Source organism: Urocampus carinirostris, chromosome 14 (genome assembly GCF_059441175.1).
Source record: "Urocampus carinirostris isolate Australia breed hairy pipefish chromosome 14, RoL_Ucar_1.0, whole genome shotgun sequence".
Classification (NCBI taxonomy): Eukaryota; Metazoa; Chordata; class Actinopteri; order Syngnathiformes; family Syngnathidae; genus Urocampus; species Urocampus carinirostris.
Window position 1 is genome coordinate 27,789,000 of NC_142362.1, and position 27,445 is coordinate 27,816,444.

Genomic DNA, 27,445 nt, shown 5'->3' on the forward strand with positions numbered 1-27,445 from the left:
CATTTGAACTTGGATGTTACAATAGCGTCTCGAGTGAGTCGCTATTAGCCCGTTCACCTCAAAGGTCCGGGTTCAATTCCAGCTACTGGCTTCCCAAATAACATCTGTGTCAATGTTATTCTTGTTTAAATTAATGGAGTTGGGCATGTTCACTTGTGGGTGTATAAAGGCAGGAACTCTACTGTTGTCTGTCAGGTACCCTACCTGGAAGGGCAAAGGCTTTTGACTGAACGCTACGTTAAACGCGTAAGCTTGCTAATTGTTGTCCCTTTGGCTCATGTGTAGTTAGTAATCAGAGTATTTTACCAGAATTTGACTGAATTAGAGATAATTATTGTAGTTAATCCGAAGAACGTTCTTAGTGTTGTTACTTTAGATGCCAGTAAAATCAACAGTAAGTAGCTCAAGTCCCTTTAGGTAACAAGTAGCGCATCGGCATAGCTCAAAAGCTGGTGTAGTTCTGTCTTTGAAAGAACTCCTTTAGCAATATATATGTAGACAATTACGTATTTGGGCTGTTTGTACTGCCATTTCAGCCCCCTTCTGGACTCAGCCTTACTCTTTGTTTTTTACATCCTCATGAAGCAATGACCCAAAATGGTTTCACATTTCCACATAGGTGATGCTCCAATAGTGCAGACATTCTAGTTATTAATGCCGTTATTATTGTTATTGGGAAGCTCGACCGAGTGGTTAGCGCATCAGCTCAATAGTCCAGGGGTCCAAGGGTTTAATTCCAGCGACCGATTTCCCCATGCAGAGTTTGCGTTTTCTACCCGTGCCTGCCTGGGTTTAATTCTGGCACACTGGTTTCCTCCAACATTCCAAAAACATGCATGTCAGGTTGGTGGGCGGGTCCAAATTGTGAGTGGGCGTGTGAATAGTTGTCTGTCTCTGTGAGCCCTGCGACTGGTAACCAAAGACGCCTGGGATGGGCTCCGGCTCCCTCGCGACCGAGCAGAATGGATGGATAGATGATTATTATTTTACAAAAAGTACAAACTTGTATAATGCTGGCCGCAAGCATGGCCGGGAAACTATTGTCAGACAATGACCTAGTCTGTGGTACAGGAAAGGTTGCCAGCCACTGGTCTATAGGACCTTCATGAGGATAAATGGTTGGAAAATAAATGAATACTGAAGTGTTCTCAGGGGACTTTGGTCAGCTACCTGTTATAGGCCCGCTCCTTCTTGGCCCTCTCCAATGCTTTGTCCATGGTCTTCTCATTCTCACCACGGCACTTGGGGCAATACCACTTGCCTTTGGGCTTATGATGTAGGCCCACGCAGGAGAAATGGAACCACTCGATAGGACACTCGTCATTGTCGCAGCCGATCATCTCGCCGAAGGAAACCTGCTCACAGAGACAATACGTGGGCTCGTCCGGGTCGATGGGGAGGTCCGGCGGCGAAACCTCCCGTTCAGACTTCCCCTTGGAACGTTTCTTTTTCTTGGATGACGTCTTCGCTCTCTTTTCTCGGGACGCGCCGGCCGCCGCGTCCTCGGCGACGTCCATCCCGCCGTAACTTTCCCTGCCGTCGCCGTTTTTCTGTCGCCGGGCGCGCTTGCCGGATTTGTCTCCTGCGGCCAAGGTCGGGGTTATCTCTTCTAGCTTTTTGTCTTGGTGGGCCGCTTTGCTCGGGGTGGTGACGGACGAGGGCGTCGTAATCATGGACACAGTTGGGGTCGTCAAAGATGTTGGCGTGGCGACGTGGCTCTCGGGAGTTTCTTGGGAAGAGACGAGAAGTTCAGAATGCCAGTCCAACTGCCTCGTTCGGTTTTCCACCAGCTCCACCTGAAACAAAGCATATTAAAGGTAACGCCCAATTTTTAAGTATACAAAATGTGAGAAAAATACAATGTTTTTTTTTTTTGTTGCATAAAATCAATATAAGGGTTGGACACCTTTTCACGGCCAAATTAAAACATTTAAGGTCTTTGAGGACTTTCAAGACAATTTCCTCAGTATCATTAAGAGAAGAAAAGTCTGAATCACATTTTATAACTGATTTTTGCATTTATCCAGACTGCGTATTGGGCACACCTGATATATACCTTCAAAGTGGGGCGTGGCTAATACAGTAACAACAAACCAACCCAATAGGGCCAGTATGAGCACAGATTTTACACTAAAAATCATCTGAATCTTGGCCTTTTTATTTGTAAATTGTTTTTGCAATACACTATGCTTGGAGAAAAAAGAAAAGGTCTTTGGCAGGACTTTGAAATGTAGAAGTAACTCTTCGAGTGGTCGGACGCCAAAACCGATATGAGGTGTTTCGGTTTAAGTGTTGGTTTGCAAGCTCACAAGATTGTACGAGCCAGTAGTTACCCCAGATGTGAAAAGTGTCCCAAAAAACTTGACTCCATTTTTTTGTTTTGTTGACCCGGGAAAAGACATTCTACTCTCTCAGGCCAGAACATGTTTTGCGTCCCAACGCCGGTTATGCTCTTATGGTGCAAAACAAATTCATAAATCACAAAGGCCTATTTGAGGATTACTTTTTCCTGACACACTTCCTGATGAGTTTATTCTGCTTGCTTCTGTTTTAATATTAGACACCTTCAAATGACATTGCAGGGAATGTCAGGGTTGTTCGTTATTTTGACAATTATTGTTTACTGTTGTTAGTTGGACTATTATTCACTGCCTGCACCATTGTCACTATCAGCCATTAATGTTGCAGTTCTTTGACATCCACACCCGTCAAGGCAGATCCGTTTTTTGTAACCTAGGATATTTGGTAAAAAGAAAGTGTTCGGTCAGGGTAAAGTTATTAAAATAGATTGGAAATTTGGCATTGTGAGGGTTTATTGTACAGTCCTCATGATCCCTTACCATTTGTCCAGCAATCTGAATCTTCTCATCCCCGAGCTCCTGACTGCGAATCAGCGCCCTCTGAATGGACAACTGCAGCTTGCGTCTCTGGGGCAAGTCGGTTTCCTTGCGATACCGCTCGTAGGCATCCTCCAGCTCCTTCAGAACGTCTGATTAAAAAATAGAGGACAACATCAACTTTACATAAATACGCGTATGATTCAAAAAGTTAGACTGGGGAAGAGAGACAGCATTATTACCTTGATATCTGGCATCAATTTCTTTCATGAGGGACACGCTTCTCTGCAAATCAAAAGGCAAGGACTCCACCAGGTCCAAATACTCTTCCACATAATTGACCACGACATGGCTAGGGTCGCCATTTGTGGCGTTCAACATTGTAACTGCAATCTTTTCACACGCCTGCAAGAAAATGGAGTGGCAGAATGTTGTAATTTACCAACAGATAGCTACTCTTAAGTAGTGCTGCAACTAAAGACTATTTTATTACTGAAGCTTAAGGCAAGTTAGATTTAAGACTTTTTAGGACCGTTTGACAAGTCAAAAAAATAAATAAATAAATTAAAAATAATAATAATAATAATAACCCCACACACACAACTGAAACAAACAAAAAAGAATGTTTACAGTACATCATGGATCCTCAGTCAAAAATGGCAGATTATTAATAATTCCAAAGAACCCTTCTGCTACATTTATGAACCTTTTTATACTCGTGCATAAAAAAGTGACTTTAGTCGAGTGTAAATTAAAAAAAAAAAAAAAAACATAACAGTGCTATTTATAACAAATTTTGAGTGTAGCCTCATAACACACGCTTGGAAAAAAACTATCCCTGGATGTGGACAATTAATAAATTATACTAAACTTTTTGTTTACATTTTGAAGACTTTCAAAAATTGGATTTAAAACATTTTAATGCCAATTAAGGCCTTATTTTTAGAATAATGAATTTAATGCATTTTAAGACTTTTCAATTGTCTTACTAATCACTGTATTGTGATTTTGTTTGTTTTATTAATTTTCATTCCCATAATAACAGGTCTTAAAGTTAGGGTTAAGGGGAAGGAACAGTGGAAAACAGTGACAAAAAGATCGAGTCAAAGAAGGAAAAGATTGCAAAATACAAAGATGGTGTACGAGTGTCTCCCATTGAAGCGCTGCTAGAAAGCAAAGCAAATGGTTTCAAAATGTTATCTTTTGATCTTTTCAATACCATGTTAATCTGTATTATCTACATAATTAATATGTAAACGTAATAATTATCAAATGTATTAGAGTATATGGCCATTTTTAAGCAGTTTTAGGGGGTTGCTTAAGGCATATGCTACGCAGGCTTATATGCTCAAGTATATAGAGTACTTTAAGTTGTTTTGCTCTTAAAAATATTTTACTATATCTTCAAACTGCATTTTATTCAGTGAATTTGAATTCTTTTTCTTGATTTGGGTCGCAGCTTGTCATTAGGGTGGAATTGTGAGTCAGACTGGGCAGCACAGTGGTTAGCCCGTGTGCGGCACAGTTCTGAGGTCACGAGATCAAACCTCCTGTGTGGAGTTTGCATGTTCTCCCGTGCTTGCGTGGATTTCCGCCGGGCGCTCCGGTTTCCTCCCACATTTCAAAAACATGCATGTTAGGTTATTTGTCCGGTCCAAATTGTCCCTAGGTGTTAATGAGCGAGCTTTCTGTCCCGTGTGCCCTACGGCTAGCTGGCAACCAGTTCAGGGTGTCCCCTGCCCACTGCCCAAAGATGGCTGCAAGGGGCTTAGCACCCCCGTGACCCTACTGAGGATAAAAGGTGCAGATAATGGATGGATGCGAGTCAGACCAGTTGATAAAACAGTCTTTTCAGCCTTTAGCTTCCACCTGTCATCCCCTTTTTCCTTCAGATGATTTGTTAATTTTGTGATGTGACATCTTTTGCTACAAGATTAAAAAGATAATAACCAAAAAATACCAAACGGAGCTACTTTAAGACCGCTAGCATGGCTAACTGTTTAGCCCTCGCCCCGGCAAGTTTATAAGTTTAACTCAGCGTTGACCAAGTAAATAAGCGACAGGTGGTGCCGAGTAGTTCTACGACGGCAATTCAACTAAATACACGCTATTGAATTAGCGTGTTAACTTTGTTGAGTCCGGACGCGTGTTTACTTGTCTTTTAATGCAGTTTCCAGCATAATTTGTAACAATAAGTTGAATAGTCAACGTTGTCCCTGGCAACTGGTTTAAAAAAACTTTGGAAAGTGTACATTTAGCATTGCTGGAATTGTAGCGTTTACTTACACGAGTTCACTTAGTACTGATTTGAGTTTAGAGTCCAGTGAAACGTTCGAGTTGAACCAATAGAACATCTGTATCAACACCGCGAGCTTAATGCGACGGATCTTCGTTTTTAGTCATGTTTAATCGCATTTATTTTAAATTGTACACGTTGGTGTGTTTTTCCTCTACCAAAATTTGCTGATTTTCTTCATCACTGCAAAACAAACCACTCAATCGATCACCTTTACCCAAATTGAAGGCATGCCAACCTACCTGTGTGAGTACATAGATGAGTACTTTTTAAGTTTTGTGTTGTTCTTGGCGTCAAATCGAACAATGAGCCCGACGGATGAGAATATCCGTCGCACAGTCGACGACAGGAGTCGCTAAATGCTAACCGCTAGCATGAGCTGGGGAGGTAGGTGTGCGCATGCGCAAAGTCACATACTACGAGCACTACTCCACCTTTCGAACGCTGTTTTCAATTTTTTCAAAGTAATAAATGAGAATAAATGAGGATGTTGATGAATTTGTACATCAATTTACTCACAGAAATATTTCGCGTAAACATGAAGATTAGTACAGTCTGGTCCATAAAAAGGACACGATCGTTTGCTTAGTTAATGGCGCCACCTGGTGTTCGAGCAAGGGCCTTTATTTAACCATAATTTAATTTTTTAAATAGCTTACACGGAAATGTGAACAAAAGTATATTTTTCCAGTCAGTACCAATGTAGGACTTCAATAAATTCCGCTCCATCTCGGACTTACCTTTCATCTCCAAAATCCTTGAAAAGTATTTTCCTACCAACTTCATGCCCAGCTAACTTTGTTTTAATACTTCCACCTGGTTTTGGTCCATGTCACGGCACATAAACTGATATCTTAACTGCAGCAGACTCTGGTTTACTTTTCATTTTTATCCTCCTCATCTAAGAGCCGCCTTCAATACATTTTCTCCACCTCCTCAATTGGCATCACCATCAAAACAATCAAGTGGTTCCATTCCTACCTCACAGACAGTATTCACAATGGCGGATCTTCTGACATGATCCTCTCCATTGCCTGAACAAAGACTCAAGTCAGTTACGGGATGGAAATTAGCACAGAAAAAAAAACAACCATCAACCACAGAGAGCTACAAACTGACACCAAATTGAAATAGCTTGGAGCTGTCATATCAGGAAAGGGGTCAGAACCAGAAATCATGGAAAGGATAGCTCAAACCACAGCGAGGGACAAGAACAAAGCAGTGAAATCAAATATCAGACTCATGCAAGCGCTGCTTACCTTCATGTTCCTCTACAGTTGCGAGACATGGACTCTCACAGCAAAACTGCAAAAGAAAATCTAGACAATGGAGATGCGATGCTGCATGGAACTTCTAGGCATCAGCTACTTTGCCCATGTGACAAACGAAACTGTGCGCAACACCATTAGAAGGCACATTGGACCCTACGAAGAACTGTTGTCAACGGAAACCTCACAAGATCATCAAGATTGACCAAGATTATTGCACAGTCCAAGGAGGCAGGAGGGGAGGAAGAACGAAAAAGAACTGGGTCAACAACATCAAGGAATGGACTGGTGCCGAATTTGCCATGACCCAAGAACAGGCTAGGGACCGTCAACAGTGGAGAAAGCTGTCCAGAGTTGCTTCCTCATTGGTGCCCTGACGACCCATGCGGTTTAGGGATCAGTGAACCGTGGAAATTAACGATCAGTGAACCGTGGAAATTAACTTAAGACAAGGTCTCTCAGCACACTAATTTGCCCCTGCGTACTGATTGAAAATTACTTTCTTATAGCAATTAATTGTTTCATATAAACTGACCCGTACAAAGTCATATTTTTTATTCTCATCATAAAAACATAAATTACAATTACGTTCTTATTTTTTCAATTAACTTAGTGGTCCGGGAAGACTTGGAAAAACAGTGTTAGAGGAATGTACAGCGAGATATAGTCCAAACGTCTTCAGCCTTAGGCTCATTTTATTTCTTACTAATTCCATTCACTCATTAAAGTGACATAGTAATTGTAGGGAGCACAGAATGAAAAATCGACTAGATGGCAGCTTCTTTTAAAATGTAGGCCATTTTCATCTTTCAAATAGATTTTTAAAGACTGGGCCAATCTCTTGGATCATGTCCGAGGTGGTCGTGGATCTGCCGTGTCGCTGGAAGGCTTGTTTGTTGCACTGCCTGGTGAGTGAAGAGGCACCCATCGCTGCCACCACCGACGGGTTCACACTAGTGAGACAAAAATAATGTATGCTACTGAATGAATGAATGAATGAAAACTTTATTCGAACATTAAAATAAAAACCAGAACAAAAACAATACCTCAACAAAATAATGTTACATAATATGTTCGAAAAGGGGTAGTCAGAAGCAGATGCTTATATTCCCTACCCCTTCATCTTCCCTATTAAATACACCAATGATATAAAAACAATAGTAAGAATATTAATAATAAGTTATGATCTAACCATAGCAACAATAACAAAGTTAACCATGGTTCCATAGTTCTAGACGCACTATTCCCAATCTCTCGTATCACCCATTTTCTTCATCTCTGTATTCCGCCAGTTTTTTTTGGTTTTATAATTTGAACAAGTGAATAGTTGGACATTGTTTGATCTCGTCTTGTAAATTGTTCCAAAGTTTGACTCCACACACACAAACCTTTCCAGTTGGATATCACCTTTGGGATTTTGAATTTACTACAGCCCCTTAAATTATAATTTCCCTCTTTATGAATAAATAATTTATGGATGTTTTCTGGCACTATGTTTTTGTAGACCTTAAATATCAGTTGTGCAGTGAAAAATTTTACTAAATCATCCAATTTTAATAATTTGGACTGCAGGAATAAAATATTAGTGTGATATCCATATCCTACCCTGTGTATGGTTCTAATTGCACGTTTTTGAAGGATAAAATGGGGCTCACTACAGAACTTTTGTAATTATTGCCCCAGACTTCTGCACAATATGTTATGTATGGCAGAACTAGAGAATAATATAATAAATACAATGCATTATAGTTAAAAATGAATTTGGCTTTATTAATTATTGAAATGCTTTTAGATACTTTAGTTTGTATGTGTCTGATGTGTGCTTAATTTATTGTCTTTTATGACCCCTAAAAACTTTCTGATACAGTGTCTTTTGCAGCACCATCCATTTTTTCTTCTAAATCTTGATTTGCCTTGCAATTACCAAAGAATATTACTTTGGTTTTATTTAATTTAAAGATAATTTATGTATATTCATCCATACTTTTAGGTTAATTAATTCACGATTAAAACAGGTTATCAAATCAATATAGTTATCATTTGAATAGAAAATGTTAGTGTCTGCAAATATTACTATTTTCAATAGTTTTGAAACATTAAAAATATCGTTAATATATAAATTAAATAACTTTGGACCCAGGATAGAACCCTGTGGTACTCTAAAACAGATGTCAAAGTATTCAGATGACAACTCTCCCATTTTCACACATTGCTTCCTCTCTGTCAAATAACTTTGAATCCATTGCAAAGCCACGCCCCTGATGCCATATCTTTCCAGTTTTTTAATAGTATATTATGATTAATGTTATCAAATGCTTTTTTTAAGTCAATAAATACCCCAACTACGTATCTCTTTTTTTCTATGCTATGGGCGATTTCTTCTACAGCATCAATAATAGCCATTGTTGCTGATCCGTTTGCTCTAAAACCATATTGACTTTCATTAATCAATATATGTTTATCTATAAATTGTTCTAGTCTATTATTGTAAAGTTTCTCTAATATTTTAGAGAACTGAGGAGGCAGAGATACTAAAATACAAACAAATATTCCACTAGTTTGAAATTACAAAAACACACACTTACTTGCCTTAAATGTTCAAATTCTGACTTACTCTATTGTACTTCTGATCACTGTCGGGAACATGTTTCTGGAAATCAATTACTTTTCTCGTTAACGAGTACTGTAACGCGATATTAATAACATTTTGTTGTAAAACTCTGGAACAGTCTGTTTACAACTCAAACAATGCCAAAATATTCACAGGTTTAAACTACCAGTACTCTACAAACAGTCCATCTGGTCACAGTATGAACTGCAAGAGTCTTATTATGCTCTGTAATGTAAGTCTATTCTCTTGCCATCTTGTTTTTTTGTCCTTACCATTGTTGAAATATTCTATTGCAATTGTCAATTTGTCCTTTTTTGCCAATGCTGGTGTTGAATTCCGTTACCACTGCTAGTATACTTACACACGCGCTACTATGTAAAATCAGTCTGTTACCTAGAGTAACACACTTATGAACAATTTATTTGTTACAAAACTATTATTTGTAGTCTACGAGTTGATAATGCACTGTAGAGCTTGTTTCACACCTGCTGTGAATTTCTAACAGGGGTTGCAAGAAATTTGCTTTAGGTTGTGTGTGTATGAGGTAAGGGGTGAGATTTAATAGTTCTTTTCATTCCGCTTCCCCTTCTGTTATGACTGACATTAAATTTACATGTGGTCACAAGGTATGTAACTACCTAATATAAATACATAAAAGAATGAATGAAAATATTTTTGATACAACATGTAGGAATGAAATGGATATAAAGTGGCACAGCCAAGCCAAGAAATGTGAAGGGTTCACTACTTTTTGTACTGTTTGTTTTCTATTCCTTTTTATGTATGGCTAATTTAAGGCATTTTTCGGGGACTGGCTTCTATGAGAGTATATTCAGTATTTCAAAACTACCGTAAATTTCGGACTGTAAGCCGCTATTTTTTTCCCAAACGTTCAACCCTGCGGCTTATTCAGTGATGCGGCCGATTTATGTAATTTTTCTAACAGCCGCCAGCGGCGCTCGAGTTCAAGGCACATGACGCAGCTTACAAGCTAAACGCAATCGAGCAGTCCGATAAAGAAGGAAACAGAGCTACTGCACGCAAACTTTACCTTGCGAGCGTGTTGCTAGCGTGTTTTTGATTAAGGGAGTGTGGGAAGACGTCTATATGACAAAGTTTCTTTCCCATATTAAAGGACAACTTTGATGACGACAGTTATAGGGAGAAAGATGAGAACGGTTTACCGTGATTTCTACATGTACGATATGTTTTTGTTAACAGGCCTGTTAACTGTATTGCGAGCGTGTTGCTAGTAGCGTTTTGCTACCCTTCACAGAAACGGTTTGGGATGAAAGTACAATATTATTATTAAAGCTTTGAAAACTCTCTCGGTGTACAGTCTTTCTTTGTAAATATGTGTAACCATGTATAATATGTATTTGCAACTGTATATTTTTGTTATGTATTTATTTGTATTTATTTTGGACAACCTTTCTAAATAAGTCTTGCACTGACCAATTAAAAAGAAGGGGCGTAACAGACGCGGGGGATGACGGGAAGTGGGGACCGGTAAAGGTGATTGTTTGTGGACACGGCAGACAAAAGTGGATAGATATTTTTCCCACCCTTACCTTTGGAAATATACACTTTTTTTCCTTGGATTATTTTTAACGGGACCTGGATTCTGCAGGTCTGCATCATATCTTAACTACCGGTATCATTATCCGTTCATTCTGCCGGCTGTGGTTGTTGAACTGAGTACTATATGCTCAGTTAAAATGGTTCAAACCTCACATAGTTTAAGTGATGTTACTGGTGTCAATAAAATTGTTCAAACCAAAATATCGCGGGACTCAAAGTAGGATTTGGGTTAATTTTGTGATTGTGTTACAAGTTTTAGCGTGGGCGCATGCGGCTTATATACAGGTGCGGCTTGTGTAAGTACAAAAGCGGTTATCCTCTTAGATGTGGTCGGTGCGGCTTATAATCAGGTGCGCTCTATAGTCAGGAATTTACGGTACTGTAAATTCTGTAATGTAAGCCGCAACTTTCCCCCTAAGCTTTCAACCCTGCGGCTTATGAAATTATGCGGCTAATTTATGCATTTTTTTCTAGTGGCCGCCAGGGGCCCCAGAGGAGTAAAGGTAAGAGTGAGACAGGTGGACTATATGTGTCGAAGAAGACGTAAGTTGAATGTAACTTTGCGCTTTGTGCATGAATAAAACTAGCATGAACAGACCCTCGTCATGGAAAAGGTGTCAATCGAAAGAATAACTACCATATCGGGAATCATTTTACGAGTTTGCTTTTTGTAAACGGAAATAATGTGGGGAGACAAACGGATAACAAGAAGCAACGTCTAACAAAGCAGAATTGATTTAGTGGGATTCATATCTATGTGTCGGCATTATCGTGTGTTTTGCAGTAAATGTTTTACACGCTTGGATTCTGTGGATTGTCGATGTAACTAAGCCGTTTTCGTGGACATTCAAATAAGTTGAAGACGGCCCAGGGGACGTACTAGTGAGTTACGCCGTCTTTATAGTTTCCAGGTATATTGTCTCAGAGGGGGGCAGCACGGCAGCGCAGTGGTTAGCACGTGTGCGGCACAGTTCTGAGGTCATGAGCTCGAACTTTCCTGTGTGGAGTTTGCATGTTCTCCCCGTGCACTCCGGTTTCCTCCCACATTCCAAAATAACATGCATGTCAGGTTAATTGGCCGGTTCAAATTGACCCTAGCTGTGAATGAGCGAGTGAGTTGTCTGTCTATGTGTGCCCTCGACTGGCAGGCAACCAATTCAGGGTGTCCCCTGCCCACTGCTCGAAGAAAGCTGGAATGGGCTCCAGCACCCCCGCGACCCTACTGAGGATAAGCGGTGCAGATAATGGATGGATGGATGTTTCAGACTGATTATGTTTCTCTGAAGATTATAAAAACGGTGATCATATCTTGAGTCCCAAACTTTTAAGCTTTCCAATGATATGTGGCACGATGTATTTCAGTGACTAGTGACGTCGTACAGGCACAAATTTGTATTTCAAAAGTCCTGTGGCCCACTGGCGAGCTGTCGGAACGTTAAGGGGTTAAGGTGTGGTATATTATTAAAACTCTTTTTGTGTACCGTCTCTCTTTGTAAATATCTCATGTTTTAATGTTGGCACATGTGGCTAATAGTCAGGTGCGGCTCATGCACATACAAAAATCTTTTTAAAATGTACTGGGTGCCGTTTATAATCAGGTAAATAGTTACTTTCAGAGTAACATTCTTTTTGGGGTCAGTAGTCTTGAGGGTAACTGAATTGAATTACTTTTTAAATGAAGTAACCAGTAATTGTATCTAATTACCGTTTTTTAGTAACACACACAACACTGCTCTTGTGCCCTTCCCCACCCAAAAATGACATGTATTTACACTGCCCTGAAGTTTTGATTAAAAATGAACATTGTATTGAATATTTTGGCAGGCTAGACTAAGGGTGTGGCTACGATTACCAGTATATCAGGTTGACTCATATTTAATGCATATTATGAGAATGGTGTCCTATCAAGTTTGTGGAGCACCCACCCTGTTATCAGTCCTGCCTGAGTGGCAGCGTGTGCCCAATGCGCCAGCACACCGGCAGACCCGGAAAGAAGATCACCTTGTCCTCCGCATCGCCTTCCACTGCCCTCTGTACTGCAGGTGACCACTGAAAAGACAGAAAATTAATAAAGAACAAAACAAAAACAAAAAAACAGTTAAATCTCTTTAGCACAAAAGCGGGGAAATTATTTTTGGCCAAGCAAGGGAAAAAAAATATTGATCGAACCCCTCAAGTTAAATATGGGGTACCAAGTTTTAACTTTAGGTCTTGTACTTTTTAATCCAATGTTTCTGTACCGCAGTGGTTAGCACATTCGCCTGACACGCGAAAGGTCCACAGTTCAAGGGCGGGTGGAAACATTTGACGGCCTGGAGAGGGATGGGCGCCACCAGGCTGTATTTGCTCGAGACACATCACAGAAAATTGTGCCCCTACACCCTCAGGGTAAAGGGATCTGACCAACCAACCAACCAACCAACCAACATTTTTAATCCGTATTTGCTTCCTGTTGTGAATGTCATCAGGAGACACCGCATCTGTTTCCATAGTGTTGCAGATGAAATCCACCAGTAAAATTGCCATGTCCCCTGATGACACAAGTTCTATAGATAAACAAATTTATTTTAGATATGAATTCCTGGATGGCACAGAGATCTTTCTAAAGCCTAACCAGGACAAAATTAAGGCTTTAGTTATTGGTCCAAAGTCAGAGAAAGAAACGGTAACCAAAGCAAAGAGATGTTAGACCTTCATTGTAAAAGCGGTCTTGGACATTATTTTTTTACTCTGAGCTGAATTTTACTCCACATACCAAAAATATGACAAAAAATGGGTTTTATCACTTGAAGAATATAGTCAGAGTCTACCCTTTTCTCTCTCAGGCAGGGACCAAGGGGCTGATGCATGCTTTTGTATCCTCTCTTTTGGATTACTGTAATACCCTACTCTCCGGTCTCCACAAAAAGATTATTTAAAATCACTGCATTTGCTCCCCCTGCGTTTCAGGGTCGATTTTAAGTTGCTTGCACTAGTCTTATTTGTCTAATGTGCTTTTATTTGTAAAGTGGCCCCGTTTTTTTAGTTTCAATGTGTAATCAGTGTTGAGCACTTTTTTTTTTTTTAAGTAATGAGTTATAGTCCCTCGCAACTTATTTCAAGAAGTAATTCAGTTACTCTATATTAAAAGTAACTAGTTACCAAGGAAACTAACTATTTCTGTTACTTAAAAAAAGGTGTTGTATGCTAAAGAATTTTAAATTTTCTGAGCAGTATTAGAGTCACTTGAATAGAGAAGAGCAGGTGGTTGTGTTACAGAACCCTATAATATTTACGGCAACTAACCAGCAACGGATTTATCCTTCACTTGAAGTGCAACATAAATAAACAGTAAACAATATCATAAAACAACAATGAGTATGTAACGTAAACAAAATGTCGGTAAACACGCACAAAAACATAAATGAAAACGTACGCAAAAACACACAATACGTAAGTAAACACCTAAAACGTACTTAAGTACACACAAAAACATATGTAAGCGCATGCACGAAAACGTACGCACGACAACTTGTGTAAACACGCACGAAAACGTACATAAAAATGCACAAAAATGTACATAAACAAAATAACGTAAGTAAACACCCAAAACGTACTTAAGTACACACAAAAACATGTAAGCGCGTGTATGAAAACGTACTCACGAAAACTTGTGTAAACACGCACAAAAACATGTACATACATACGCACGAAAACGTACATAAATACGCACGAAAACGTAACATAAAAAACAACATAAGTAAACACCTAAAACGTACTTAAGTACACACAAAAACGTATGTAAGCGCATGCACAAAAACGCACGCATGAAAACTTTTGTAAAAACGGACATAAATACGCACAAACACATACGTTAACACACAAAACATAAGTAAACACCTAAAACGTACGCAAGTTCACACAAAAACATATGTGAGCCCATGCACAAAAACGCAGGAACGAAAACGTACGCATGAAAACAAACGTAAACATGCACAAAAATTTACGAAACACACAGCCTTTAAACAGTAACGTCATCGGAATGGCGGAAATAGTTAGATAGATTACCCTGTTAACTGAACAAAAGAAATATTTGTGACTGCGTTTTACTCAACACTGTTCATAATACAGTATTTAATAAATAAAGGTTTTTACTTTGCAGGTTGTGACTATCACGGGACATTTTTGAAACAAATCCCCGTGTAAAACAAGGGGTTACGATATAAATTTTAAAGGGAGGTCACAAGAGGACTCCAGGAAATAGAGTGACACTAAAGTCATTAATAGACTTGTGCTTGCTTAAATTGCAACATAGTGACTTCATACATTAAAAAAATTAAATTGAAAAATATTTTTTGCAAGCTTGTTACATTACACCAATATAGAAAAGGCTTGCGTTTCATCGAAAAATTAGAACTCGTTTAAAATGTGTTAGAAGTAACCTGCATTGCAGCTGCTAATTACCATCATGATCGTACTATAACCTCTCCAATCTTGAAGGTGCACTGTCCATTTTTTATCTTCTTTCATCTGCTCATTGATAATGAAGGGCTTAAATGTCAACTTGAAACAGATTAAAAACAAAACTAAAAGGAGAATCTTTTGATGGTACGATCGGTTCCATGCGCAGAAGCCTCACTGTAGTTCCGGTCATAAATCAACCTGATGGGAACAGATCGTGTACTTCCACAACGATTGATGTAGTTTTGAGTGGGCTATATTTTATAGAAACGTGGACAGCATTGCAGTAAAGGGGAAAAATATTAGTACTACTTTTTTAACATTAGATTTTTACCATTTTCGTTCGGCAAGCCGGATTCAAAAGCTTACAGGGCTGCATGTGGCCAGCAGATCGTAGTTTGCCTGCCCCTAGTAAAAACACGTATCCAGCAGGAGGCTCAATACAAACCTGAAGTACCATCCGCTATGAGATCTTTCTCTCCTTTCAGTAGCACGGTGATGTTTCCCATGGTTTCGCTTAGCTGCAGGACGTTACTACGGTGATCACCGCCGTCCACAGCCTTGTGTTGCTGGCATGACAACATACAGATGGGTTTAAAGCATAGATATATATATACACTGGACTGTCTCAGAAAATTGGAATATTGTGATAAAGTTCTTTATTTTCTGTAATGCAATTAAAAAAACTAAAATGTCATACATTCTGGATTCATTACACATCAACTGAACTATTTCAAGCCTTTTATTATTTGAATATTGCTGATTTTGGCTTACAGCTGAAAAAAACTCAAAAATCCTATCTCAAAATATTAGAATACTTCCTCAGACCAAGTAAAAAAAATAATTTTATAACAGCAAAACTAAATCAAACATTTGAAAATGTCCATTGATGCACTCAGTACTTGGTTGGGAATCCTTTTGCACGGATTACTGCATCAATCCGGCGTGGCATGGAGGCAATCAGCCTGTGGCATTGCTGAGGTGTTATTGATGCCCAGGATGCTTCGATAGCGGCCTTCAGCTCATTTGCATTTGTAGGTCTGGTGTCTTTCATCTTCTTCTTAACTATACCCCACAAATTCTCAATGGGGTTCAGGTCAGGGGAATTAGCAGGCCAATCAAGGACAGTGATGCCATGGTCAGTGCACCAGTTACTGGTGGTTTTGGCACTGTGGGCAGGTGCCAGATCATGCTGGAAAATGAAATACTCATCTCCATAGAGCTTTTCAGCAGATGGAAGCATGTAGTGCTCTAAAATCTCTTGGTACACAGTTGCATTTACTCTGGACTTGATGAAACACAGTGGACCAACACCAGCAGCTGACATGGCTCCCCAAACCATTGCTGACTGTGGGAACTTCACACTGGATTTCAAGCAACTTGGATTTCCTCTCCAGCCTTTCTCCAGACTCTGGCGCCTTGACTTCCAAATGAAATGCAAAACTTGCTTTCGTCTGAAAAGAGGACTTTGGACCACTCTGCAACTGTCCAGTGCTTCTCCTCCATAGCCCAAGTCAGACGCTTCTTCCGTTGTCTTGAGTTCAGAAGTGGCTTGACCATGGGAATACGGCTATTGTAGCCCATTTCCCGGACACGTCTGTGAACTGTGGCTTTTGATACCTGGACTGCAGCTTTAGCCCACTGTCTTTGAAGCTCCCCCAAATTCTGGAAGCGGCTCTTCTTCACAATTTTGTTAAGGCTGCGGTCATCTCTCTTGGTTGTGCAGCGTTTCCGGCCACATTTTTCCCTTCCAACAGACATTTTGTGGATATGCTTTGAAACTGCACTCTGTGAACAGCCTGCTCTTTGAGAAATTTCTTTTTGTGTCTTACCCTCCTGATAGAGGGTATCAATGATGGTCCTCTGGACAGCAGTCAGATCAGCAGTGATTTAGTTTACTGAACCAAGCTGAGTGTTTTTAAGGCTCAGGAAACCCTCGCAAGGTGTTTCGAGTTAATTAGATGATTCAGGTGATTAGTTGAATAGCCTACTTGTATACTTTTTCATGATATTCTAATATTTTGAGATAGGATTTTTGAGTTTTCTTAAGCTGTAAGCCAAATTCAGCAATATTAAAATAATAAAAGGCTTGAAATAGTTCAGTTGATGTGTAATGAATCCAGAATGTATGACATTTTTGTTTTTTTAATTGCATTACAGAAAATAAAGAACTTTATCACAATATTCTAATTTTCTGAGACAGTCCAGTATATATATATATATATATATATATGGAAGATCAGCCAACATTTTGCAAGACCCACCAGCATCTCGTACAGTCGCGTGAATTCCATGAAATTTGGTGTGATGATGCCCTTCTGGTAGCCCTGAATAACAGACGGCTGCTTTGTGACCAGCCATAATCCGTCCTGTAGAATTTGAAATCTTTAATTGTTGAGAAACACAGTCAAAAGTGAGATTTAAGACAAATACTCACTGCATCGATAATGATTGGAATATCTCTTGCTTTAGATTTCTCAATCACCTCCTATAACAGATAAGACACAAAAGCTGTCAATTTTTCTTAGGGTGTTTATTGTGTTAAATACTATAATCCCTCATGTTTTGCGGTTAATGGGGACTAAACACCCCTGCGAGATGTGAAGTGGCGCTGCCGACCAAACACTCTCGTAAAAACATTTTTTTGCATGTGTGTTTACAGAGACATGACAGCTGGCTGGTTAGTGCCCATCACCCCGGTGCGGAAGTCCAGGGTTCAATTCCAGCTGTAGCGGGCTCCCCGGGCAGAGTTTGCATATTCCCCCCGCATGTCTGTGTGGGTTTCCTCCGGGCACTCTGGTTTACGCCAACATTCCAAAAACATGCATGACAGGTTAATTAGGCGGTCCAAAGTATCCCTAGGTGTGAATGAGCGAGTGAGTTGTATGTTCCCGTGTGCCCTGCGACCGGCTGGCAAGCAGATCAGGGTGTCCCCTGCCCACTGCCTGAAGATTCCAGGGATGGACTCCAGCACCCCTGCTGAGGAAAAGTGGTGTAGTAAATTTATATCAGTGGAAGAAAAGTGTTAAAAACATAGATGTAAACTTACATAGTTTGAATAAAGCACAGTAAATAAAATTCAATATACAATCATAAACTGAGTGAGAGGGACTAAGAAGGAGCATGAGAAAGAAAGCAATTTTTTTGAATCCATGATGCACTGAGGCCTTGAAGTACGAGGCGATGTGCTTTTATTAAAACACACGAGTTTTAGAGCTTGATTGATTGTGAATATATTTGTGAAGCTGAACAATAGGTGTGTCAATATTTTTGAGACAAATCTCTCCCAAGATACGTGTTGGGTAATGTGTAGCTTCAGTAGCAGGAAGTTCTTCCCATTACAATATACCAATGGAAAACAATCTTAATTTTTTGCATAGCCCATGACTAATATGTTATCCTAAAACGAATCCACAATTCATAGTACACAGTCTTCTTGGGCACGACCTGTAGGAGGCGATAACACTTTATAAGACAATGCCATTCAAACTAAATCAGCTGCGGTTAATCACGATGGAAAAAGAAACGCAATGGCAAAGCCAAGCCGCCACAGAGCAGTGTCTGCGTCAATTTCAGCAAACATATTGTGAAACATGGCAACCATATTAATAATTTACAAGCACTTCACCCAAAGTCCAAGCACTTAACAATCATTAAAAACACAACATTAAAATTCAAGCATTTTCAATGACTTCCAGCACCTGTACAAACCCCTAGTTAACTTCTGGCAGTGGCCAGGGGACACCCTGGATTGGTTGCCAGCCAATCGTGGGGGACACAGAGAGGTACAGATCACACACTTATCAATAGCAACAATATTAAATCACAAATTGATGATTTGTGGTATATGGGAGGAAACGAGAGTGCCACGCAGAACATGCTAACTCTGCACAAGAAAGCTGCTAGCTGAAATTAAACCCAGGACCTCTAAATTGTGAAGCGGATGTTCAAACCATGCATCCACCGTTCCTCTTACTTCCATGGATTGCTCTAATTCTTGCAAATATACCATATTTTCCGCACTATAAGGCGCACAAGATTATGAAACACATGATGCGGCGCATGCCCCAAAAAATTGTTTTTGTCACATATTTTTCATTAATATGGTGCACCAAACTGTAAGGTGCATGAAATTGTTCTGGGAATTTGGTCTGCAGCACATGTAAACGCATTGCATTAATATGTACCATACTGCAGTGTCATTGTACACAATGAGAATCAAATCTGAGTAGTGGCAGTGATAGTGCCGGCTTATTACCACTAGCCTACAACTGGCATGTTGAAAATACATTGTTTTCTTCATTCTCGAACATTCGTAAGTAAAGCGGAAAGACTGTTTAACCCATTGGAATGCATTATGCAAATCAGTGTTCTTGGCACAGTAAAATAGTGTGATAATGAGATAAGTTTAAATGACTTGTCGTATGTCATTTGTACAACTGGTGGTCTAGAGTTAAAGCGTCGGCACTCTCTCCTCCACTACACAGGATCGATTACCATTGCATACAAGATTTTTACAATTCAGGTCAGCGATGATCATTGATTTTTATCAATCATTGCAAAATTGTTGCTTAATTATGGTAATACACTGTATGGTAACACATACCTATAATTACTCTATGCATTTCCAATCTTCTCTGCCATATTCTGCAGTATATTAAGCGCACCGGGTTATAAGAGGCACTCTTACATTACTGGCCAAATTGGGATTTTTAGGTGCGCCTTATAGTAGAAAATAAACTGTACACAACTTGCCTTGGCAGTTTTTAATAAGAAATCCTCTCTCCCCAGACCAGGTCCCACCACAAGACTGTGCAGTCTTGGAAGCCATTTCTCAATCTCCTCCACCGCATTTGGGCTGTCCCTGTTAAAATGGGGCACACAAAGAAATTCTCATTAGATTCTTTACATGAGCACACACACAGAATAAGTCAGGTCAAGTTCATTTTTATAGCCCTTAATCACAAGGAGTCCCAAAGGGCTGCACAGACCACAGATTATTTGCAAACCACAGACTATTATTACACCATCCCCTGATCTTAAACCGACATGAGGGGAAGGAAAAACTCAAAAACCTCAACATGAAGAAAATGAAGAGACATGAGGTCCTCCCCCTTCCAGGATAACCAGGCTGCAACAGATGTTGCAATAATAAATAATACAGAGTTACTCTTATTGGACTCTTTCACTGCTTCAAAATAATATTTTTTGACACAGATTTTAAGCCTGGCGTGTTTTTTCCGTTTTTGTTGCTGGAGTCCAAGAAGCAGACAAAGAAATAGATGAAGGAAAAAGGAAAAACTAACAAACAAAGAAAACAATAAACAAGAATACAGTGCACTCTATAACGTTGAATACCCTGGAATTTAGATTTCAGCTGCAAATAATTGGTAAAAAAAAACAACCCAAAGCATATAAGTCAAAATTGTGGTGAATGACATTGAGCTAGACTTGAGAATGCAAACATAAAAATTAGTTTTTGCTTCAGACTTTTTGTTAATAGTTTATTTGCATCCCGCCAATAAAAAAATAATATGACAGGATCACACATGAGGTACAGTACTATTTTAAGTTTGTTTACAATTTTAGGAATCCATTCAGTGTGATTTCATTGTTCTATTACATTTCCAGTACAGTTCATTAATAGTTTACAAACAACAATAATATAATAAACCGAAACTAAATGACTGGACATTACTTGGACAATTTAACCAAACATTTTTTCATGCATTTAGATATTAAAAATATCTATATATTAAAATAGTCAATACTAAAAACAAAACCTTGTGTGTCGTTTAAGTTTTAATGTTTTCAACTTGGAGTAAGAGCTTGTAAACTTTCCATACACTTTCAGCAGAAATGTGGCTAATCTTGTATGTTATTTTTCTTATTTTACTACTTATCATCTTATTTTACTTGTTTTTGTAGCAAAGAAGACAAATCATATTTAAAAACAAATGAGCATTATGGTTTGGTGCAGGGCTGGGCAACTATTTGGAGTGGTTTGCCGCATTGGGTTGAAAAATACGGCCAAAGGGCTGATCCTGTAGAGCAGGGGTGGGCAATTATTTTTTATCAGGGGCCGCATGAGAAACCTGAATTGTGTCAGAGGGCCACCAACTTTCTTTCATTGTAAAATGCTCAAATTAAATATTTTGAATAGCTGATGCTGATAATCAGAAGAATATAGCACTCTGTAAATATTTATATTAGGCTATGTGAAATTGTGGTGTATTGGTTAAATAAGAAAAACAATGATTGAACCAGTGCAATTTATTTTTAACTTGTTAATTTCCACAAACAATAACTTGTAATGTTCTCCACCTCATGTTACCTCTTCAGTGAGAATAATCCAGTCTGTTCTGGGCTTGAACAAGGGCATTGAAATCTGGCGGAATGTCTGAAGTGGCTATGCGAAGGACAGCTGAGAGGTGGTCATCAGTCATAGAGGATCTATGTTTGGATTTATTAAACCTTATAACTGAGAATGTCTGTTCACAATGATAGGTAGATCCAAAGAGGACTAGGATCCTCTGAGCATGCTTCCTCAGGTGTGGAAAGTTCTCCTCTTTGAGGGAGGAGTAAAAATCCAGCAGTGAGACTGACTTGAAGTGATCTGCCAGAAGTGTGTCAGACTGCAGATCTATGAGTTCCATCTGAACTTCACTTGGCGCATCATCCACACTGCAGTTGAAGGGCGAAGAGACCATGTGCATTTCACTCTCAAGAGTTTTGAAATCTTGAAATCGCCTTGAAAACTCTGCATGCAATGTTTCTAACATGGTTGAGTACTTTTGGAGGTGATTGCCTGATCTTTTGGCTTCCTTAAGTGTTGGCAAGTGGGTCAGAATGTTGTCCTTCACTTTGCTTGAGAGAAGCTGCAGTTTTCTCATAAAAGCCTTCACTGCACTGTACATCTCATGCACAAAAAGGCCCTTGCTCTGCAGTTTGACATTAAGTTCGTTCATTAGTGCAGTCACATCCACAGTGAATCCGAGGTCTGCCAACCAGTCTTCATCTGAAAGTTCTGAGACGTCATGACCTTTCTGAACACAGAACTCCTGAATCTGGTCTCTCAGGTCCCAGACACTTTTCAGAATTTTGCCAAGGCTGAGCCACCTAACTGTGCAATGATAGCCTATGTCACCATGTTCAGCCTCATTTTCCTCCAACAAAGCAACAAACTGTCTGTGATTTAAAGCTCTCGCTCTGATGAAGTTAACTATTTTAGTGACAGAATCAACAACATGTTTCATTTTTAACACTGTCTTACACAACACTTCCTGATGTATGATACAATGCAAAAATGTCAATTTCTGATCAGGGTTCATTTCTGTCACTTTATCCTGCATTCTCTTTAAAAGTCCAACATTTTTCCCGACAAGATTTGGACAACCATCTGTTGTCACACCTGCAAGCTTGTTCCATTTAAGTCCTAACATGTCCATACATGCATTTACCTCTCTGAACAAGTCATTACCTGTGGTTGTCCCTTTTATTGACTGCATGGCTGCCAACTCCTCCGTGATTTGAAAGTCTGCGGTTATCCCACGTAAGAAGATGAGCAGCTGTGCGGTGTCACGTACATCGCAGCTCTCATCCAAAGCCAGAGAAAAAAAGTCAAAGTCGGCCGCTCTTTTCTTCAGCTGAAGCTCTAAATTTCCCGCGATGTCCTCAATCCGCCTCGTTACAGTGCGTCGGGAGAGTGAAACGTTCTCAAACGCGCCCTTTTTTTCTGGGCACATCAGCTCAGCAGAGTCCAATAAACACTCCTTAATAAACTCTCCGTCGGAAAATGCCTTACTTTTTCTGGCGATTTTATGAGAAATTACATAACTTGTCCTGACGGCTGCATCTCTGGAAGTGTGAAGTTTAGTGAAAAAACCTTGTTGGGTTTGTAGTTTTGCAAGCAATGAATCAGACTCCCTTGCACGCTCTTCACCAGACAGGTTTCTGTATTCATCTTCATGCTTGGTCGTGTAGTGGCGATTCAAATTATATTCTTTAAACACAGCAACCTGTGTACCACAGACTAAGCACACTGCTTTACCTTTAATTTCTGTAAAGAAATATTTGGCAGTCCATGTCTTGTTGAAAATACGGCATTCGTTATCAACTTTTCTTTTCTTGGGGTGTGCCGACATCTTGAGGGTACCCTGGCGAACAGTATCACCTTCACTCACTCAAGTGTATACGCGCGTGAAGGCGCTACGTCTATGACGTGTATATGTAGTCAAAATAAAATTTCAAAATAAAAGTTTTAAAAAATTGTTTAATTTATGGTGTTTATGATTGGTCTTACGCGGGCCGGACAGGGACGTACAAAGGGCCGGATGTGGCCCGCGGGCCGTAATTTGCCCAGGTCTGCTGTAGAGTGTAGACCCATCATTTTTTTTCATTTATAAATAAATATACATGCAGACATCTAAATGTATTTCTTTATACTGTATTTGTTTCAAATACGTTAGTTTCATTAAATTGGTTTTGAAATGCTCACCATTAAAGCAAAATAATATATCAGACCCAGTTTTAAGATCTAAATCTGATATTTAGATTTGTAGTATTACTGTAGTTATGTTTCTGTAGTATTTTTCAAGTATTTCAATAGTATAATCTTTGTAGTATATCTGTAGGGTTTTGGCATTATTATTTGAAATGTATTCTCGTAGTTTTTCTGTCATAATACTTTTGTAGTAGTATATTTGTGGTAATATTTCTGCAGTAGTATTTTTGTAATATAGCATTACTGTAATGTATTCTTGTAGTATTTACATAGTAGTATATTATTGGTATTTCATTAGTATTTTGATAGTATTACGGTAGTTCTTTTTTTGAGTACTTCTGTTGAAATACTTCTGTAGTAGTATTTTGTATTACTGTAGTAGTAGTTCTGTAGTCATTATTCTTTTTGATATTCAGTTTTGTAGTAATTTTTTTGTATTTGGGTAGTGTTTCTAAAGCGGTATTTTTTGTAGACACACAGAGACAATGGGATCAAAGATGGCACCAAAAAAAAACATGTATTTATTAGTAGTACTGATATATATATATATATATATATATATATATATATCTCATCTCATCTCATCAGCCGTACCGCTTATCCTCATTAGGGTCGCGGGGGGGCTGGAGACCATCCCAGCCATCTCCGGGCAGTGGGCAGGGGACACTCTGAACTGGTTGCCAGCCAATCGCAGGGCACACAGGGACAGACAACGCATTCGCTCATTCACACCTAGGGACAATTTGGACCGACCAATTCACCTGAAATGCATGTTATATATATACATATGTGTGTGTATGAGACATTTCTTATGTATGATTATTTTAATAGAGTTAACATTAACTTTTCTCAGGACATTTTGACCACACCAAAATTAAATTAAAAGAAAAACACACACTCGAGTAAAAAAAATGAATAAAAGGTTGAACAAAAATAAAACTAACCTACAGTTACAAAGTATAGTAAAATTAAATTCCCCTTTCTCCAATCAAATAATTAAGAATAATAACATCAAGTCAAATCATCAAGAGTGCAATTGCATTGCCTTAAGCAGCGCGTCTGTGACTTCTACTTTAAGAAAATAACATTGGGATGAGTGTTTTCTCAATGTTCTCAGGTTGATAAATGGCAGTCAGCAAATACAGCTGCAGTGGGTGGTTTGCTTTAGGAGTGGCACCTGGCATTGGCGACATTCAGTAGAAGTATTTAAAACTGCAGGTTGTTTTTGGTGATGCGGCTTATTTTCTCTCGTACTTCTCTCAAAATTGTCTCGAAGGCCCGGATTAAATATGTGACTGATCTACCGAAATGAGTCACAGTATGGCAAATATCAAGTTTGGGGTTTTTGGTATAAATGGAAAGTACAAGAAATTAGCCTGAAACGATACAATAGTCAAAGCTTCATGGTTAACTTTTTTAAAGAGATGGCCATTCATAATACGACCTTCCTGAGAAAATCACGTTTGAAGTGTTCTTTGCTTTTACTTTTAACAAAGTTATTTGTACACAAATAAAGAAGAATTAGACAAAACTAAAAGGATTTTTTTAGCACATACAGTGTATTGGTTTGAATACACAGTAAAATAACTTTCAGACAATTTTGTTTTCTAAAATCGGAAATATAGAACTATAATCTGTTTTTGTTACTTTCCCTATTTATGTGAATTTTTAAATTTGGGGAAAGTGTTTTGGAATGTGGGCAGCATGGTGACGCAGTGGTTAGCGCGTGTGCGGCACAGTTCTGAGGTCAAGAGATCAAACCTCCTGTGTGGAGTTTGCATGTTCTCCCCGTGCTTGCGTGGGTTTCCTCCCACATTCCAAAAACATACATGGCAGGTTAATTGGCCGGTCCAAATGTTCCCTAGGTATGAATGAGCGAGTGATTTGTTTGTCCCTGTGTGCCCTGCGACTGGCTGGCAACCGGTTCAAGGTGTCCCCTGGCCACTGCCTGAAGACAGCTGGGATGGGCTCCAGCGACCCTACTGAGGATAAGCGGTGCAGATAATAATGGTTTTCGAATGTCATCATGAATGCAGATCAGATAGATAAGAGGGCCCAAGACTATTAAGACATATGAAAACTAGTAATAAATTTTACTTTGAAAAGACTTTTGAACAAATCAGAAGCTGAGCAGTATGCTGGTTCCATGTAACCTTGCTTTTAGAGCTTCATCTGTCCGCTTCTTTGCGCTTCCCTCCTACATGAGCCATCCCGTATCATATGATAAAACCCGGTATAGATTAGGCAATTACTTAGGAGCATCATCGTTTTTAACTGTGGCCAAAGTGAGGCAGAAACTAAATACTGAGGCTTTTACTGCCATCTGCGCACATGATCAGTTTACACAAATGCTCTACTCACAGAACAGGATGAACTATGAGCTCAGGGCTGTAGGATTTGATTACAGATGCAGCGTCTTTGGTGCAGAACACGTGAGACAGGTCAGCACCCTGAAAACGAGAAAAATACAGTGTAAGCTAGGCGTGTCCAAAGTCCGGCACGCGGGTCAGTTACGGCCCGTGATCAAATTTTCACTTGACCGCGGCCTCTGTCAGTATGTGGCCCGCCAGTATTGTTAACCGCGGTAGAAAATAAATCTGTACAAAAAAAAAATTCACCATTTTACCAGATGATGACCGTGGCCCCTTTGGTCACCTTGCCTTTGGCTTTCTGGGATAATTTTAGCACACCCCATTTTCGACATGGGCACTGTGAATAAATAAAGGGCAAGTGGAAATTGGAGTATTTTTTCACAGAAATCTAAAACAACTACGTCTTGTCTCATTTGCAAAAAAGGCTGTCACTATTTTCAAAGACAATGATATCAAAAAGCACTGCCAGGCGTAACATGCTGATTACAGAAAGCTAATTAGACGAACAAAAAGTTTATCACAAAAAGTTTCCAGGTCCAGCTGTCATTTTTGAATTTGCACGATTAATCAAAATCTAATTGATATCGCGATGTGACGTTGTGCGATAGTGCAACACTGCGTTTTTTTCAAAGATTCATAGCTCCAGTTTGTTATTTAAGTGATGGAGTGTTTCGCCAACAAAAATTTTCTAATTTTGTGCTCTGACAAATCAGAAGGTTTAAATGGCACCAACCAATAAAGGCGGGGCAACGTTTGCAAGATGTGAGTGCACGACATTGATAGGCTGATGTAAGCTGCCAGTCAAACAGCCCTTGCACAAATGGCCAACAAAAAACACCACAGATCGTAGCTTTAGTGGGTCATTACATTTATACTAAATTAATTAGTTAAATTGGACTCTGGGGAAAGTCAGAAAAGCGCAAAGAAAAGCTGATTAGCAGGGGTTCTGCCTGGATTTTTATCGCGTCCGAGAATCGACCAAGGCAGCATCAGAAGGGAAAGCTAACAGCTAGGCTAACAACTCTGAAGCCACCGCTGCAGGACGTGGCTGGTCACCAACGCCAGATCCCTTACCCATGAAACGGACGACTTGGAGCTACTACTTGTGGAAAACCGCTACATTTGTGACTCTAGTATTTTGATCATCACAAAAACCTTGCAGAATTTGTGGTTACCCGACGCTAGCATGTAGATAGTCAGCCTCTCTCTAAATCGTTTTCTTACACTGAAAGGAGTAGCCCTCCACTTTCGTTGTACTTTTGTACGAAAAACTGCAATTCTGTTTTTATTTGTACAGTAGATCTATAGTTATTTTGTTACAGTCATATACTCTCCGTCTCCAAAGACATCATCCCGAGGTAAGTTTGCATAGCACGATCTTTAAGTTCTACCTAAAAACAAAACAAGCACAGAAATGCACTTTTCTAGTCAAATCAAAAAAATCACATTGAAATTGCAATACAGGTCTGAAAAATCGCTATTAGTATTTTTTTCCCCAAAAATCGTGCATATATCTATCCCATCAGCAATATTAAGA

General features: G+C 39.4%; 2 protein-coding genes across 3 annotated transcripts in view; both read right to left on the bottom strand.

The window, feature by feature from the left end:
* Positions 1–535: 535 nt before the first annotated feature.
* On the bottom strand, positions 536–5,514 carry ing1 (inhibitor of growth family, member 1). 2 transcript variants are annotated; one of them, XM_088352928.1, is made up of 5 exons: positions 5,376–5,514; positions 3,080–3,242; positions 2,841–2,989; positions 1,171–1,796; positions 536–1,101 (listed from the first exon to the last, which is right to left on the bottom strand). In XM_088352928.1, exons 2-5 carry the CDS (start codon positions 3,216–3,218, stop codon positions 1,056–1,058), a joined length of 960 nt encoding a protein of 319 aa, XP_088209054.1. In that variant the 5' UTR covers positions 3,219–3,242; positions 5,376–5,514; the 3' UTR covers positions 536–1,055. The 2 variants fall into 2 exon arrangements, with proteins under 2 accessions (XP_088209054.1, XP_088209055.1); XM_088352929.1 differs by having other exon boundaries at positions 536–1,796.
* Positions 5,515–6,941: 1,427 nt separating this feature from the next.
* Positions 6,942–27,445, bottom strand: part of naxd (NAD(P)HX dehydratase) — a 28,220-nt gene continuing 7,716 nt past the window's right edge. The window contains exons 5-11 of the mRNA XM_088353132.1: positions 25,898–25,986; positions 19,789–19,897; positions 17,471–17,521; positions 17,298–17,402; positions 15,482–15,602; positions 12,519–12,642; positions 6,942–7,354 (exon numbers count right to left, since the gene is read on the bottom strand). Coding sequence (XP_088209258.1) covers positions 7,204–7,354; positions 12,519–12,642; positions 15,482–15,602; positions 17,298–17,402; positions 17,471–17,521; positions 19,789–19,897; positions 25,898–25,986 — 750 coding nt within the window. The 3' untranslated portion in view covers positions 6,942–7,203. The remainder of the gene's footprint in view (positions 7,355–12,518; positions 12,643–15,481; positions 15,603–17,297; positions 17,403–17,470; positions 17,522–19,788; positions 19,898–25,897; positions 25,987–27,445) is intronic.